Source organism: Coffea eugenioides, unplaced genomic scaffold, assembly GCF_003713205.1.
Source record: "Coffea eugenioides isolate CCC68of unplaced genomic scaffold, Ceug_1.0 ScVebR1_1920;HRSCAF=2856, whole genome shotgun sequence".
NCBI lineage: Eukaryota > Viridiplantae > Streptophyta > Magnoliopsida > Gentianales > Rubiaceae > Coffea > Coffea eugenioides.
Window position 1 is genome coordinate 1 of NW_020862360.1, and position 16,324 is coordinate 16,324.

At 39.7% G+C, this 16,324-nt stretch overlaps 1 protein-coding gene across 1 annotated transcript; it reads left to right on the plus strand.

Moving 5' to 3' along the window:
* Window positions 1-10,149: 10,149 nt before the first annotated feature.
* Window positions 10,150-11,127, plus strand: LOC113756041. The gene is made up of 2 exons (XM_027299858.1): window positions 10,150-10,485; window positions 10,612-11,127. The coding sequence occupies exons 1-2, from the start codon at window positions 10,150-10,152 to the stop codon at window positions 11,125-11,127; spliced, it is 852 nt and encodes a 283-aa protein (XP_027155659.1).
* Window positions 11,128-16,324: the final 5,197 nt, after the last annotated feature.

Here is a 16,324-nt window from a genome sequence, read left to right on the forward strand (position 1 = left end):
ATTATCGGATGGGGGTGTAAGACCCACTGTTTCGAAGCTATGGGACAGGGCTACAACAATGTAGAAGGTCACTCAATCCAGTTCCTGACCCAACTAGGTCAAAAATGCCAAACACTAAACCAGAATCACCAAAACAGGTTTGCAAAACACAGAAAACTGTAATCGGTATATCTCAGTCCATACAAGTCCAAATGCCAAAATTCCAAAGGCATAAGTTATTTAAGACATCCAGCTACATTTCATCAGAAGACACCAACTCCAAAATCCAAACCAATTCCAGTCAAAACAGGCAATTACTATCGCAGTTCAGACATTCTGTGCACCAAAAACAGCAACAGTAAAAACGGCATAACTCACTCTACACTTGTCCAATTTCCCTGAAATTTTGCAGGCACACTAAACTCATCAATACCTACAACTTTCATGTTTTGAGCAAAGTCCAATTCGGCCTCTAGCTATGACCTAAAATTTCGGACAGAATAGGGGTTCAAGAACCCTAACTTTTCACATTTCATTCCAAATCCAAAATTGATTGCATTTCTCAACAATTCACACCCACTAGAGTCAAAGCCCCTTATTACCAACCATCAAAAACAACCCACCATCAAGATCATATGAAAACAGGAAAATTACTTCAAAAAATTAAAAAACTCAACCAATTTCACTTCAAACCAAGAAATAAATCATCATAAGGTGTAGTAGAGTGTTCTAGCATCACTTACCAAGTAACAAGAGAGATAGGGATTGTGGACACCTTGGCTCTTCAAAACAACTTCCACCAAACTACTTACTAGCACTAGAAGAAAGGTTTTTATGGAGTAGAATCTATTCTAGGTGATTAGTTGTGGAAGATTGAGTGAAATGGAAGCTAGAAAGTTGAAGAATTTCCTTCCTTCTTGCAAGAGAGAGAGCCGGCCAACACAAGGTAAGAAAATGGTAATTTTTTGTGAATTTTTGAGATATTTACTTCCTTGGGTCAAAAGTCAAAATAGTGAATAGTCTTTCTTAAAGTCCAACAAATGGGAAGGTGACACTTGTCACCTCCATAAATGCATCCTTATCATTCTTTTCTCTCTCTCACATCAATCACTTCACACACACTACTTATCTCTTAACACCCGATAAAATTTTCACTGTATCCGAAACTTAACCTTATTGGCCGAATTTTTCCAAACTTTTCGCACTAGTGGGTCCCACGTCCAAAATATATTCTTAATTTTCTAAAAACTCACCAATACTAGAAAAATCATCTAAAAACTATAATTACTCATAAAATCTACCAGAAAAATATTCCTAGGCCCGAAAATGCAGAAAACATGCAATTAAGGGGAAATAAACCCTAGGAAAATAATTAGGGTTTTACGGGTTCTCACACTCTCCCCCCCTTAAAAGAATTTCGTCCTCGAAATTTTCCTTCAAATTTAAAGTATCCAATGGCCTGTACCTTCTCCGTCTTCAGAGTCAGAAGAAACGAGGTTCTTCATTACCTTCTCCGTCTTCAGAGTCAGAAGAAACGAGGTTCTTCATTCCAGTCCCTTCTCCACTTGACGGTGCAGGGTCGGTCTGGGTTGGTTGTTGAGTTCTTTTCTTTTTCCGCACTTTAATCGGGCAATATGCAATTCGATGCTCGATGCTCCCACAGCGCAGACATCTACTCCCCTTTCTCCAGCAATCATTCTCAGTGTGATTGGCTTTTCCGCAATAGTCACAAGTCAAGTGGAAAGTCATCTTTTTGCTTTTCGGAGAAATCTCCCCCTGTCTGGTTTGGCTTTCATTGACAAATCTTTTATCTACCGCCCCCATTGTCCATGGCGGCCCGAATAACTGGTTCACTTTCTGTACTTTAGAAGGTTCCCCACTCACGCTACCCACTGCACCCCTTTTCCGTATTTGGGAAGCTTTCACTTGCACCTTTGCATTCTTGATGCATTGAGCCTTTTCCAGGGCCTCCTCGGAAATCCCTTCATATTTCCTTTTTAGCTCTAAGTTTTTGTGCAGGAGCTCAATTTTCTCTGTATACTCGTGCTTCCAGCGCCCTTCCCAGTATGCGACTAGGTTCTTTTGGACTTCTATTTCGTCTCGAAGACCCCCGATTTCATTATACATCTCAACCCTACGTGCCATTTTACAGAGTTGCTGGACCTCAGATGGTAGCCTGTCGGCAAAACAATGGGTCATAAGAAAGTCTTGATTACAAGTAGCACTCTTGGTCCATGTTCGGTTCAGGTGTTGTTTCCTCCCTTTCTTCTCTTTGACTCTTGGTCTCGTTTTGTGTCACTGCTATGACCATGTCCGCGGGTTTTTTTTTTTTTCCAAAAGGGTACTTCCATGCATGAATGCAATAAATTGACTAACATAACAAAATCTATCATACCAATAACATATCGCATATAACACGTTATATTAAAAGACGGATAAGCAGGTAAGCAAATATAGACTTAGTCATATACAGTCGAAAAGTCATCCCAGTACCAGCCCGTCTGGTCTCTCACGTCACTTACTATCCAAACTAGATGTCCATTGATCTCTTGTGCTCATTTTAGTCAGACAAAGCCTGTTCACGTTTCCAAAATACAAGGCTTGTTTCCAAAACACAGGGTTCAAATACCTAGTAGCTTACATCACCTCAATTCTGGGGTACTCGGGCACGGGAATCCGAAATAAGATAGTTCACATCTCGAGCTGGCCAGTCCCAAGAGTAAACCATCTACAAATCAAAATTCCTGTCCGACATACTTATCTAGGGTCCTTAAATACCATGAGAAAGATTAAAGACCTATAACACTTCAAGGTTCATAACTTATGCTCAAACGAGCACTTAAACATATTCATGAAATTAGGACCACAACACCACTTGACCCAGTCTCACTTCGCGCAAAGACCACGCGACGTGGCTCTGATACCACCTGTGACAGCCCCACTTTCCCCTAAGGCGAACCAAAGAGGTTAGCGGACTGCCTGTCCAGCTCTCGCCAGGACTAACGGTGCAGTATAGAGCGATCTTTCACGTTCCGGAACTTATAACGCGCGCAAATAAGGCAAAAGGGCAAAATAACCCAAAATAAAAGAAACAAAATTCGGAGTCGGCCATGAATAGTAACCGACTCGTCCGAACCCAACCAAACATCGAATTACATAAACCACAAAATATTTAGCCTTTACAAACCAAAAATGACATTTAAAAGTGATACAAAAGTCACTACATATATGGTTTGCCAAAACAAAAGTGAAAACGGCCCTAATGATACATTTAGGGTCCCATTTTATATACAATACAAAAGAGTCATTCATCTAGTTCATTTGGCAACCATTTATCAAAATTCATTCCAAAAGAGTCATATTCCTGTAAGGAAAACAAAAGGAACGGGGTGAGCTAAAGCTCAGTGAGCAACTATCACAATAGCAATTAAGATCACATAAGCAAAACCATTCAATTCAAGTATGCAATTTCGAAGTAAAGTAAATCAGTGAAAGGATACGGTCGGCTCTCAAGAGCCCATTTCCACGCTTATGTCTTGATCCAACCTCATTGACTCTCCGTCAATGTTGAAGAGTGACCAACCGTAGACTCCTCTTCTCTCCCATTCCTTCCACCAAACATCCCCCTACCGGGCCCGCACTCCAAACACTTGCACTGTGGTATTACTCGAGTATACCGGAATCAAGAGTCTCTCATACTACAAGATTCCTTATAACTTTACCCAAGGCTCATTAATTGTCACGACCAAACCCTTGTCGGCTCGATTCAATCAACTACCAATGGGGTTGAGCTCAATGATAACATTTGTAGTCGTTGGATACTTGTCCAATCGATATCAAGTCATGTATTTCATTTCATATATCAGTTCATATAACTTTCCAATAACTTTCCAATAACTTTTCATAACATGTGAAACAATAAGTGAGAGTGATAAAGTACACTCTCACATCAATCCATTAACATACAACATCTCAAGTTCAAATATCAAAGCCATATAATAGCACACAAGTGAGTAGTACACTCACCAATCAATTAAGTGCTATTTCATGCACTTCCGTCAGGAGAATGTCGTGAGCTATCGTCACGCCCTAGAACATGTAAACAAATACCATAAGACTCGATAACGAGTCATAAAGTCAAACCAATTATCGCCCAATAGGGTTTCATGCATGGAAATTCAAGGGTTAAATACTTAACCTTTACTCAAGTCGAGAATATAGTTTTCTAAATCTCGAGTAAAAATTCGGGCAGCATGCCCTTTGTGTTTACCAAATTTTCCAGCCATAAGGCTTCATTATTTTTCTTCAATCACAACCCAACAACACACATATAAGCATTTCATGTCAAGAGCCGTTCCATAGCTCACAATATCATAAAACAAGAAACCATACCGAGCCATAAACAACACCAATTCACAACCCCAATAGGGTTTTATAAACATATACAAGCATGAAAGCAAACCAGAAATTAAGAAAGGCTTTAATGTTGGCCTTGATAAGAAAACCGGTTTTGACGTCATAATGCGGTAATGGCACAACTCTCACTACAATTATCGGTTAGGGGTGTAAGACCCACCGTTTCAAAGCTATGAAACAGGGCTACAACAATGTAGAAGGTCACTCAATCCAGTTCCTGAGCCAACTAGGTCAAAAATGCCAAACACTAAACCAGAATCACCAAAACAGGTTTGTAAAACACAGAAAACTTTAATCGGTATATCTCAGTCCATACAAGTCCAAATGCCAAAATTCTAAAGGCATAAGTTATTTAAGACATCCATCTACATTTAATCAGAAGACACCAACTCCAAAATCCAAACCAATTCCAGTCAAAACAGGCAATTACTATCACAGTTCAGACATTCTGTGCACCAAAAACAGCAACAGTAAAAACTGCATAACTCACTCTACACTTGTCCAATTTCCCTGAAATTTTTCAGTCACACTAAACTCATCAATACCTACAACTTTCATGTTTTGAGCAAAGTCCAATTCGGCCTCTATCTATGACCTAAAATTTCAGACAGATTAGGGGTTCATGAACCCTAACTTTTCACATTTCATTCCAAACCCAAAATTGATTGCATTTATCAACAATTCACACCCAATAGAGTCAAAGCCCCTTATTACCAACCATCAAAAACAACCACACCATCAAGATCATATGAAACCAGAAAATTACTCAAAAAATAAAAAACTCAACCAAATCACTTCAAACCAAGAAATAAATCACATATACCATCACTCAAGCTACTTCTAAGCATAACATAAACATCATTAGGTGTAGTAGGGTGTTCAAGCATCACTTACCAAGAAATTAAGAGAGAGAGAGATGTTGGACACCTTAGCTCTTCAAACAAACTCCACCAAACTACTTACTAGCACTAGAAGAAAGGTTTTTATGGAGTAGAATCTATTCTAGGTGATTAGTTGTGGAAGATTGAGTGAAATGGAAGCTAGAAAGTTGAAGAATTTCCTTCCTTCTTGCAAGAGAGAGAGCCGGCCAACACAAGGTAAGAAAATGGTAATTTTTTTGTGAATTTTTGAGATATTTACTTCCTTGGGTCAAAAGTCAAAATAGTGAATAGTCTTTCTTAAAGTCCAACAAATGGGAAGGTGACACTTGTCACCTCCATAAATGCATCCTTATCATTCTTTTCTCTCTCTCACATCAATCACTTCACACACACTACTTATCTCTTAACACCCGATAAAATTTTCACTGTATCCGAAACTTAACCTTATTGGCCGAATTTTTCCAAACTTTTCGCACTAGTGGGTCCCACGTCCAAAATATATTCTTAATTTTCTAAAAACTCACCAATACTAGAAAAATCATCTAAAAACTATAATTACTCATAAAATCTACCAGAAAAATATTCCTAGGCCCGAAAATGCAGAAAACATGCAATTAAGGGGAAATAAACCCTAGGAAAATAATTAGGGTTTTATGGGTTCTCACAAGTATTAAAGTGGAGAGCTTATCTGGTGGGAAGGCACTTTACTATTAAAACTGATCATCAGAGTCTGAAGTATATAATGGAGCAGCGGGTGCACACACCTTTGCAATAGAAATGGATAGCCAAACTAATGGGATTCGACTATGAGGTACAATACAAAAAGGGGTGCCATAATATTGTTGCAGATGCACTCTCCAGAAGACTACTAGAGGAAGGTTCAATGTATGCTTTGGTCACTATCACATCCTCACTGATCAAAGATATACAGCACAGTTGGCAGCAAGATAGGCACATTCAAGAGCTAATTCAAAAGGTAGCTCACGGTGAGCACCCCCTAGTAGTTACTCCTGGCAGCAGGGGTTACTAAAAAGAAAAGGTAGACTGGTGGTAGGCAATGATCAGGCGTTGAGGACCAAGCTGATTTCCTTGTGGCACTCCAGCTCACAAGAGGGCATTCTGGAGTAGAGGTGACGTACAGGAGACTTAAACAGGTTTTATATTGGCAACACATGTTTAAGGATGTGGCTCAGCATGTAGCCTCTTGTGAGGTATGTCAGAGGCATAAGTCAGATAATGCAGCTTATCCTGGATTGCTGCAACCTTTGCCTATACCTCATAGGATCTGAACAGACATCTCTATGGATTTTATTGAAGGATTGCCCCTCTCGCATGGCAAGAAGGTGATTCTGGTGGTGGTTGATAGGCTCAGCAAATATGCGCACTTTATGGCAGTGGCTCATCCTTACACGGCCATTTCCATTGCTCAGCTATTCATGGATACGATTTGCAGGTTGCATGGTTTATCCCAGACAATTGTAAGTGATAGGGACCCCACTTTTTTGAGCTCCTTCTGGCAAGAGCTTTTCAGGTTACAACATGTCAAGTTGAACATGTCTACTGCTTATCATCCTCAGAGTGATGGTCAGACGGAAGTGGTTAACAGGTGCTTGGAGAATTATCTGAGATGTATGGCCAGTGATCATCCTAAGGAGTGGAGCTTATGGCTACCACTAGCAGAATACTGGTACAACACCAACTATCACTCATCTGCTAAGTTCACTCCCTATGAGATAGTCTATGGCCAACCTCCACCTCTTCGTGTTTCTTATTTGCCTGAAGCTACATCAGTGGAATCTGTTGACAGAAGTTTGCATGCAAGGGAGAGGGTCATTCATACTCTACGACACAATCTGATTAAGGCACAATACCAAATGAAACAATTGGCTGATTAACATAGAACAAAAAGGGAATTCAGCGTTGGTGATTGGGTTTATGTTAAGCTTCAACCTTATAGACAACACTCATTACGGAGTCATCACTGCCAGAAACTGTCTCCATGCTACTTTGGTCCATTTCAGGTGATAGCAAGAGTTGGCACAGTGGCCTACAGGTTAGCACTGCCTGCACACGTTCGTATTCACAATAGCTTTCATGTTTCCGTCCTCAAAAGGAAGGTGGGTTTAGGCGACATTCAGGCTCACATTCCAACTGGAGTTTCACAGCAGGGTCAACTTCTGTTGGAGCCTATAGCAATATTAGACTGGCGCTTGGTCAAACGAGGAAGGGTTGCAACTACGCAAGTGTTGGTCCAATGGAGCAACAGCTTCCCAGAGGATGCAACGTGGGAGTATTTACAAGATTTACAAATGCAATTTCCCAATTTTAGTCCTTGAGGACAAGGCCCTTGTGAGGGAAGGGTATTGATGTACGGACTTGGTTATGGTTAGTTCACATAGTACGAGCGAAGGCAGTAACAGAAATGCAGCGAAGGGTAGCCGAATGCAGCAACGAAAACGTAGCTGAGGTTAACTGAAGTTGGTTATGGCCATGCAGACGTTACGGCCATGCAGACGTATTTTTCCATGCAGCTGTAGTTTGTTAAAATAGTTAATGCAGCTGTAGTTTTTTAATCAATTCGTTAGGCAGGAATCTTTTGACGTCAGCCGAGGTCAGCATAAGTCTAATAAGCCGACTTAGTTGACTGACATAGATTGTTATAAATAGAAAAGTAGAGCCAGGAAATAGAGGTATCTGATAATAGTCTTGTCATAGCCTTTCACTTGTCTTTTCATAACTTTCATTCCTTCTTTCCTTGTATCCTCTCGGTTACTCAGAAATAACAAATCCTTTTCATCCCTTGATCTTCGAAGTTACCTCTCCGCCATTTTTTGTAGCTTCAAGATCTTAGATAAGTAGACCTTCACTGACCTCTGCATCACGCACAAAGGGGAACCTGCGGTATTCTTCACACGAGAAGACATAGACAAGCTTTCTGCTCCATATAAGTTTTCTTTAGTGGGTAAATTATCCTATGGCAGGCCGAAACTGGAAGAGATTCGTAGATTTTTTTGCACCTTAAACTTGAAAAATTCTGTCACAATAGGACACCTAGATGCCAGTCATGTTCTTCTGCGTTTTGTCTAGGAAGCGGATTTTCTGCGTGTTTGGACTAGGGGGGTTTGGCAGATTGGGAAATTCCCAATGGCGATTTTTCGCTGGACGCCGGATTCCATGTACATCGGGAGTCTTCTCTGGCCCCTGTGTGGATAGCGTTGCATTATTTACCAATTCACTTCTTTGATAAACACAGCCTGCTGTCAATTGTGAGTGTGGTTGGTCGGTCGTTATATGATGATGCAGCGACTTCCTCATTGGTTCGACCCAGTGTGTCTTGTGTATGTGTAAAGGTTGATCTCTTGCATCCGATTCCACAGCGTGTTTAGGTGGGATTGGCTGGAGAAGTGAATGAGTTTTGGCAGCAAATCGTGGCTGAAAATATAACTGCTAGCACATGGGACATGTGAAGGAGGAATGTAAAGCTGATGATCATAACCCCAAGTTTCAACGCTTTGATAAGGAGGCTCCAGTTGCTAGTACATGAGGGTTGTGAAGGTTATTGAGGACAATCCAACTCAGCACTTTTGAATGTCACCTGACGACCAGCCTGGTGCATCGCAAGATAGTCGCGTGAGGATGGATGCCCAAAGTGAGAATTGTGGAGGTGGAGACAATGCAGGCCAAGACTCAGGAAAAATGAGGACAATGGACAATGTGCAGGTGGATGGTCTTGCATCAAACATGGGTGGTGAGAAGGAGAATACTCCATTGAACGATGGAGCTACATCATTAGGAGGCAAAGATGATCTGGATTGGGATCACAGAAGGGATGAGCCAGGTCAGCAATCTTGCGTGCTTGGGCAGGATGCAACAGATGATGTAAATGAACATGCGTTGATGCCATCAACTGATGAATGCTTATTGGTAGGTGACATACCAACTACTGGCTTGATACATTAGCGTGAGGAGGAAGTGAGATCAGAGTTTAATGCTGAGGAGGATCTGCAGGTGGCTAAACTTCACGCTGCAGCAGGTAATTTGTCTCCTAGACACTCTAGTGGGCTGATTCGTGCATAAGACGAGCTAATATCTTCGGTAATTGGGGTCCTTGATAGCTCCGTGGCAGTTCATGTCACCAAACAAAAAGGTATTCATGCAAAATTTCCATCCAATAGGCAATTGAGGTCTAAAGCAATCAATTCACAGAATGTTTTTCAAGTGTTATTAAATGATTAAGGGAATGTTCTGGAATGTTCGGGGCATCTCTAAAGCTCCGACTTTTAAAAGACTTAAAAAATTGATTCAAATGCGTAGAATCCAATTCCTATCCATATGCGAGCCCCGACTTCGGATTAAGAGAGCTGAATGTTATCGATATAGGTTAAACTTTCATGACGTGGTGCATAATTCTGTGGGTTCTATTTGGTTTTTCTTTCAAGAAATTTTTTCTGCTGTAGTTAATGGAGAAAGTTCCCAACATGTTTCTGTTAGAATGTCCCACACTAATCTACCAGAGTCTCAATTTATTGTTTCTTTTGTACATGCTTGTTGTACCATTGGTGAGAGGGAGAAGCTTTGGGTTGGTTTATTAAGAGACAACCCAGCTTCCTTAAGGGACAACCCAGCTTCTGCTGCATGGCTTGTTGGTGGTGATTTCAATGTAATCGTGGATGCCGAAGAGAAGAGAGGGGGTCGGCCTTTCAATTCTATTGAAGCAACGGAATTTGTGCAACTTATTGGTGAAGAGAACCTCACTAATATAGGTTTCTCTGGAGCAAGGTTTATATGGTGCAATAATGGACCGAGGGGCAAGGATTTGGAAACGGTTAGATCGGGTGCTAGTAAATGAGGGGTGTTATGAGTCGGGTTATCTATGTCGATATCACACTTAGCCCGGGAGCTGTCTAATCATGCTCCTCTCCTCATCTCTGTCTCGACTAGATTGGATAATAAGCCACGACCATTTAGGTTTTTAAATGTTTGGATGAGGCAAGATGAGTTTCTGCCAATCATTAGAGAATCTTGGGACCAATCCTGTCCCAAGTCCCCTATGCAAATCCTTTGTCACAAGTTGAAAAGGCTTAGGGGAGCCATCCAGTCGTGGAATAAGGAGGTGTTCGGGGATATTTTTCAAGGAGTCAAGAAGAAGGAAGAGGAATGGTGGCTTGCTATGGTTCAAATGGAGAATGATGAGTCAGAGGGAGCTCGGGTGAATTTACATTTTGCTTAAGCTCAGCTGTGTACTGCCTTGCGGGTGGAGGAGCTCTTTTGAAAGCAGAAAGCTCGAGTTAAATGGCTCCAAGATGGAGATAGAAATTCCAAGTTCTTTCTCTAGGTGGTGAAACAACGGAGGCTACAATTGGTGATTCATAAGGTCAAGAATGAAAGAGGTGAATGGGTTGAGTCTGAGGAGGCTACAGGGGAAGAGGCTGTACAGTTTTTTGAGAAGATGTTTACGGCTCAACAAACAACTTCATCTCCTGATTTGATACAGAATATCCCCAAACTTTTGATGGGTGAGGACAGTGTTTTGCTGGAGCAAGTCCCTTCCAAGGAGGAAATTCGCCGTGTAGTGTTTGATATGGATGGGGAGAGTGCACTGGGGTCTGATGGCTACACAGGCAAATTTTTTACGGCTGCATGGTCAATTATTGGAGATGATATGGCTAGGGCAGTGTGCAGTTTCTTTTGTAGAGTTGAATTGCCAAGGGCAGTTACGGTGACTTCCATTGTGCTCATCCCTAAGATAGCACACACCCAGAATTTCTCACAGTTTAGGCCGATTAGCCTGTGCAATTTTGTAAACAAAATTTTTTCGCGATTATTGGCCGATCGATTGGCTAAAGTGTAAGGACTTGCAATTTTTAAATATTTTATTTAATTATCTATTTATTTGAATATTTAATCATTTATTTAAATTATCCATTTTTATCACTTTAAATCATCTACAATAGCATACCATTTACTTTTATCAACTTAAGCATGAAAATTTCTTTAAAAGTGCTTCGCGTGATGCGTATGCTTTTATTTTTGCAAAAAGGGTGAAATAGCGTGTTTAAGTGGTGAATTGGTGAAATGAACTGGGACTTGTGCTCGTGAGTGTTAGTTGTGTTATTTAATTTTATTATTTATGCATGAAATTTTCTTAAATGGTGCTTTTATCGCTTACGCGTCGAAAGTTTCTCAAAAATCACACCGGCGCGACTAATTGGAGATGTAAGGATTTAATACTAGACTAGTAAGTATGAGTAATTGCAGTGTTAGAGGAATTACCTTGGAGGATTATTGTTTAAATGTAGCAAACAAGAGAGAAAGTGATAGTGCAAGACACTATTGTGCCACTATTGAAAGTTGACTTTTATACAAATTTAAGGCTAGCTTTCCTTCATTATTCCACCACAAAAATCAAAAGCCATACACTCCCTCACACTCTCTCTTGCTCGGCCAAAACTAGAAGAAGAAAAGGGGGAAGAAAAGCTTCACCTTTTAGCTTCAATCTTGCTTGATCATCATCATCCAACCCACAAAACTTTTGGATTCTTGCTCTAGCTAGAAGGAAGGTGCAACCTTGTGGTGATTCTTGGTGAAGTGTTGGTGGAAAGTCTTGCTTTCAACTAGGGTTTAGGAGCTTGAAGAGGTACCCTCTTCATCCTTCCTTAATCTTTCAAATTTACCAAGATTAGAGGTTGAATTTCATGAGTTTGAAACCCTAATCAAGGAGCTAGGCTAGAGGACTTGAAGAACTTTTATTTCTTGCTATACATCCTAGGTAGTGGTCTTGAGGTGGATTTTAGGTAGAGGACTTGGGGATTGTGGTTGTTGTTGTTGTGATTGTTGTGTTATTTGGCCATATGATGAACCCTTGAGAAAGTTGGTTGGAAAAATTGCAAAGCTTTGGCTCTTGTCTTGGCCGAACCACCCCCTTCCTTTCTTGCTTTGATTTTTGAAATTTCTAGTAAGATTCTTGATGTAGTTAAGCTTCTTGTTGGTAGGTAAATGTATAGTATGATTGGTTAATGAATTTGTTGTGGTTTGATTGGTGAAAGAGTTGAAAGCTTCAAAGCTTGAATTTGTCCGAAATGAGAGAGAGGAAGAGCCAAGCTTCACCTTTGGTTTTTGTTCAAATTTGATGCTTAAATTATATTAAAATTGCTGGTATGAATGTCATACTTAAGTGTATGGGTGGTTTGAATAAAAGTCTTGTGGTTTTAAAAAAGAAAAGGAGTTTTTCCAAGTGAAAAATGAGTTTCCAGATTTTCGGATTTCACTGACCAGTCTCAGTAAAATGCTTATATCTTGGTCAAGAAAAATCTGATTGAGGTGCCGTTAGTGGCATTTGAAACTATACTCATAGGCCTTTGTTTTGTAAAGATTTCATATTTTTCCTTCATGTGTACTGCTGTCCGTGACTCCTCAAAGTAGGCTGTCCTGCTTGAATGTTTCTTCAGGAAAATGAATTTTTGACTTTGATCGAATATTTGGTCTACTTGTGATTTGAATCTCTGAAAAGTGTCTTCTGGGATGTTGTAGTATTAAAAATCTATTTTCCAACGATATAACTTTCATAATTTTTGACTTATGGAACTCGAGTTGTAAATTTTTAAAGTTTACTGTTACTATTCATCTCAGTTGATTCCTGAAGCACAGAAATGGGCTTCTTAACTTTAAAACCTCGGACGGCCTACTTCAAACCTCTTACCTTGATTTTTCCACTTCCTTGACTTCAAATGTATCCCTATTGAACTTCTCTTGCTAATGTATCTCTCCTTTCCTCAAAGTTTTACACATTTAACAACTTACCTTAATTAAAGCGGTCAAGACTTGTACTTGGCTTTTAGCCACCATTTTCGAATTTCCAAGTGAAGCTTACTTGCTAGACTTGTCGATATGTTGGCCTTGATATTTGTATTAGAGTTGGCAATCATACAAGCATTTTAAAAAGATGATTTGAAAAGTTTCTTGTGAACTTAATTAGTAATACTTGGAATGCTTTGGCCAAGCTTCAAAGTAAAAATATGTTCACCTTTCTTATTTGAAAGCCAAAGTTTCTATCGCCTTGGTCTCCTAAGTTTACGCCCTCGATCTAACCATTGAAAATGAACGTTAAGTGAGTCTTTTACTAAAAGAAAACCTGAGAAATTTCACTGGATTTGCGTTTACAACTTTAAGTGGTAACTAAAGAAGTTAATGAGCGTTAGTGGCGGTTTTACTAGACTTTCACTAAATGAGTTTGGAAAATGTGAAATCTCACTTATACTTGAAACTTGGGCGTTTAACTAGGGAATTTTAACAAGAAAATAATCTTTCATCTTTCTCGATTTTCGTGCCAAAACTTAGAGATCTGCTTAATCCCCAAATTGAAGAATTTTGGACTTGACTTGACTTGAATTAATGCATTCTTAGATATTTTCAAATGCTATCGTCATGGATTAAGTTAGTAAGTGATATTTGCATTCGATTTGAACGTGTTATCTCTTGAGTGAGGGTAGCAGGAATACTACTAGACCTTGGTTGAATGCCTAGGCGATTTGTAATTGTGCATGTCTCAGGTGATCAAGAGGATCCCGAGGAGATCGTTTGATCTTGCCTTGTTCTTGCTTTACACTCTTGATTTTGGTGAGTTTCAAGCGCATGAATTGTTGCTAAATACTTGAATTGTTTCTTTTTAATTAAGTGATTTGTACTTGTTGAGATGAGTGTGTACTTTATCGCACTCGTTCTTTTTTACCTGACTAGACAATTGACTTGCGTGAACGTGACTTGACAATTGAATTGCGTGAACTTGGCAAATTGTACTTGTACATCTGGGAACACCCAAAACTCATTGGCTAACCTTGCGACTCGAGCCGGCATGGGCTTGATAGAGAAGCCTGGTAAACCATGAGAAAATTATAAGCTTGATCTTTTTGAGGTCTTGCCTGGCATACTCGAGTAGTACTGCCTTTCAGTGAGTGTTTGGTTACGGATCCGAGAGGGTGAAATGAGGGATGGAGGAAATAAATGGGGTTTCTACGGACTTGCTACGTGCCCGGTTAACGGAGTGTCACCACGTGGAGGTATTGGATCAAGCCTTGGCAAAGCAATGGGAATTTAGCTCCTGGGAGCTCCCGTATCCTTATTGATTGTGCTTTACTGTTATTTGTGAATTACATGAAATTTCTAGCTATATTTCTTGTACAAGTGTTATTGTTACTTGAACTTATTTGTTGCATCCTTTTCTTGGCCTCACTGAGCATTAGCTCACCCCCGTAGTTTGTTTTCCTTAACAGGAGCTTGGAATGAAAAGATTTTGGAGAAGCTAACTTGATTACCTTTTGATTAGAATTTGAATGTAAATGGTTTAATCAACTTTGGATGGTTGTATTTTTGGGGAAATTTGATGTACCTTTTGGAAACTTTGTGATGTAAGACTTGAATGACTATTTAAGGAAGCGATTTTTTTTTATATTGACTTTTTTTACTGGTTGTTTACCTTTAAGTTTAAATTTGACTCGTATTGAGCCCTGGTGAGAACTAGGTAGATGGCCCGTCGAAACCCTAAGGTTTGACCTAAGGAGAAGTGGGGTCGTCACAGGTGGTATCAGAGTTTAGGTTTCAGATCTTTATAGTGTATTCTAGGCTTAAAAGTTTAGGATGTCGGACTGTGGGATTTGATTGTGTATTAAGTGCAATGTGACCTTGGTGCTTGATATTTTAACGAGTAATATTGAAGTGTTTGTGTTTAATTAGAGTGATGTTGAATGCTAGTGTTTTCTATTTTTGGAGTTAAATCCTTATACGTCTATGATTTAATGTCTTGTGGACTCTACTCTAAAGGTGATTCCATTTCTTTAAGTTGTTCTTGAATTGAGGACTTAAAGCAGCCTTGATTCAAAAGTTTCTTGATGTTGTAGCACCATTTTTGCTCACAAAACACTATAAGACTTTAATCTTCAAGTTATGTTGGAGGTGAGTCAAGATTATGAATTTTAAATGGCCATCTGATGAGTTTAAGGGTTGGAAACCTTGCTTCCTCCACTATTTTGCTTGCCGAAACTCCGACAGAAAAGTTGAACCATTCGAACAATTTTGGACTCCACTTTGAGCTTGGAAATGAGATATCTTTTGCATTTCTTTTGGTTTGACTTATTACCCTACCCTGTATAGGAACTTTCACCTTGAGTTTAGTGAGAAAAGCTTGTATTCATTGAAAGTTTTAGGCTAAGAATTTAGAAAGTAGCTTAGGCTTTTGGATGGAATTTGGAATTTATAATTATTCGAATGATGTGGTTTGGTATCGTGGATTCTTCTAGTTCTGTCCCTAAGTAGGCTTATGGTTTTTCTTGTTTTGATCCTGCCTAAGATAGGAGGGGTGGTGCACGCCGTGAGGCCTTTTGTATTTTGCCTGCATGTACACCTATAATGGACTCCACTTAGTTGCCTATGTCCTGTATTTGACATATTTGGCTTGTTTTGTGATCTCTCGACTCGTACTATGACTTTTGTGTATATGTAAAGAATCATGCTTTAATTCTAAATATTTTTACAACTTGTATATGCATTAAGTTCTTTTATGCCTAATTATTCCTTTTCTTACACCTATAGACTTATATTAAGTATGGCTCGGCGAGGACGAGAAAAGAGTCGTGGGCATGGGTTTAGACAACCCCGCACTCCTGAAAAAGATGAGGGATCACGGAAGGAAAGACTGACGGATGGTCTTATATAATTCAATGGGATCCTAGTGCTGGATATGAGTTGGAAATGAACGAGAAGATTAGACCTACCAGTGTTATAATGAATTGACCTAGTTGGGTACCTAGTGAGGTTCTCCCCTGTGAAATTTTAATAATTGTTCTACACGTATCTTGTGATTGGTCCTGTGGACATGTTTCAACCTTTTGGGAACGTTCGAACTCCTAAAGTATTGCGTTGGTTATTCGTGAGATGACTTGAACTCATTACCTAATTGTTTTAATTGAATAAAAGCACTTTCAATTTTTGCTTGACCATTACTATATATATCCACTGTGACGCCCCCACTTCTCCCAAGGATATCCGTGGAACGC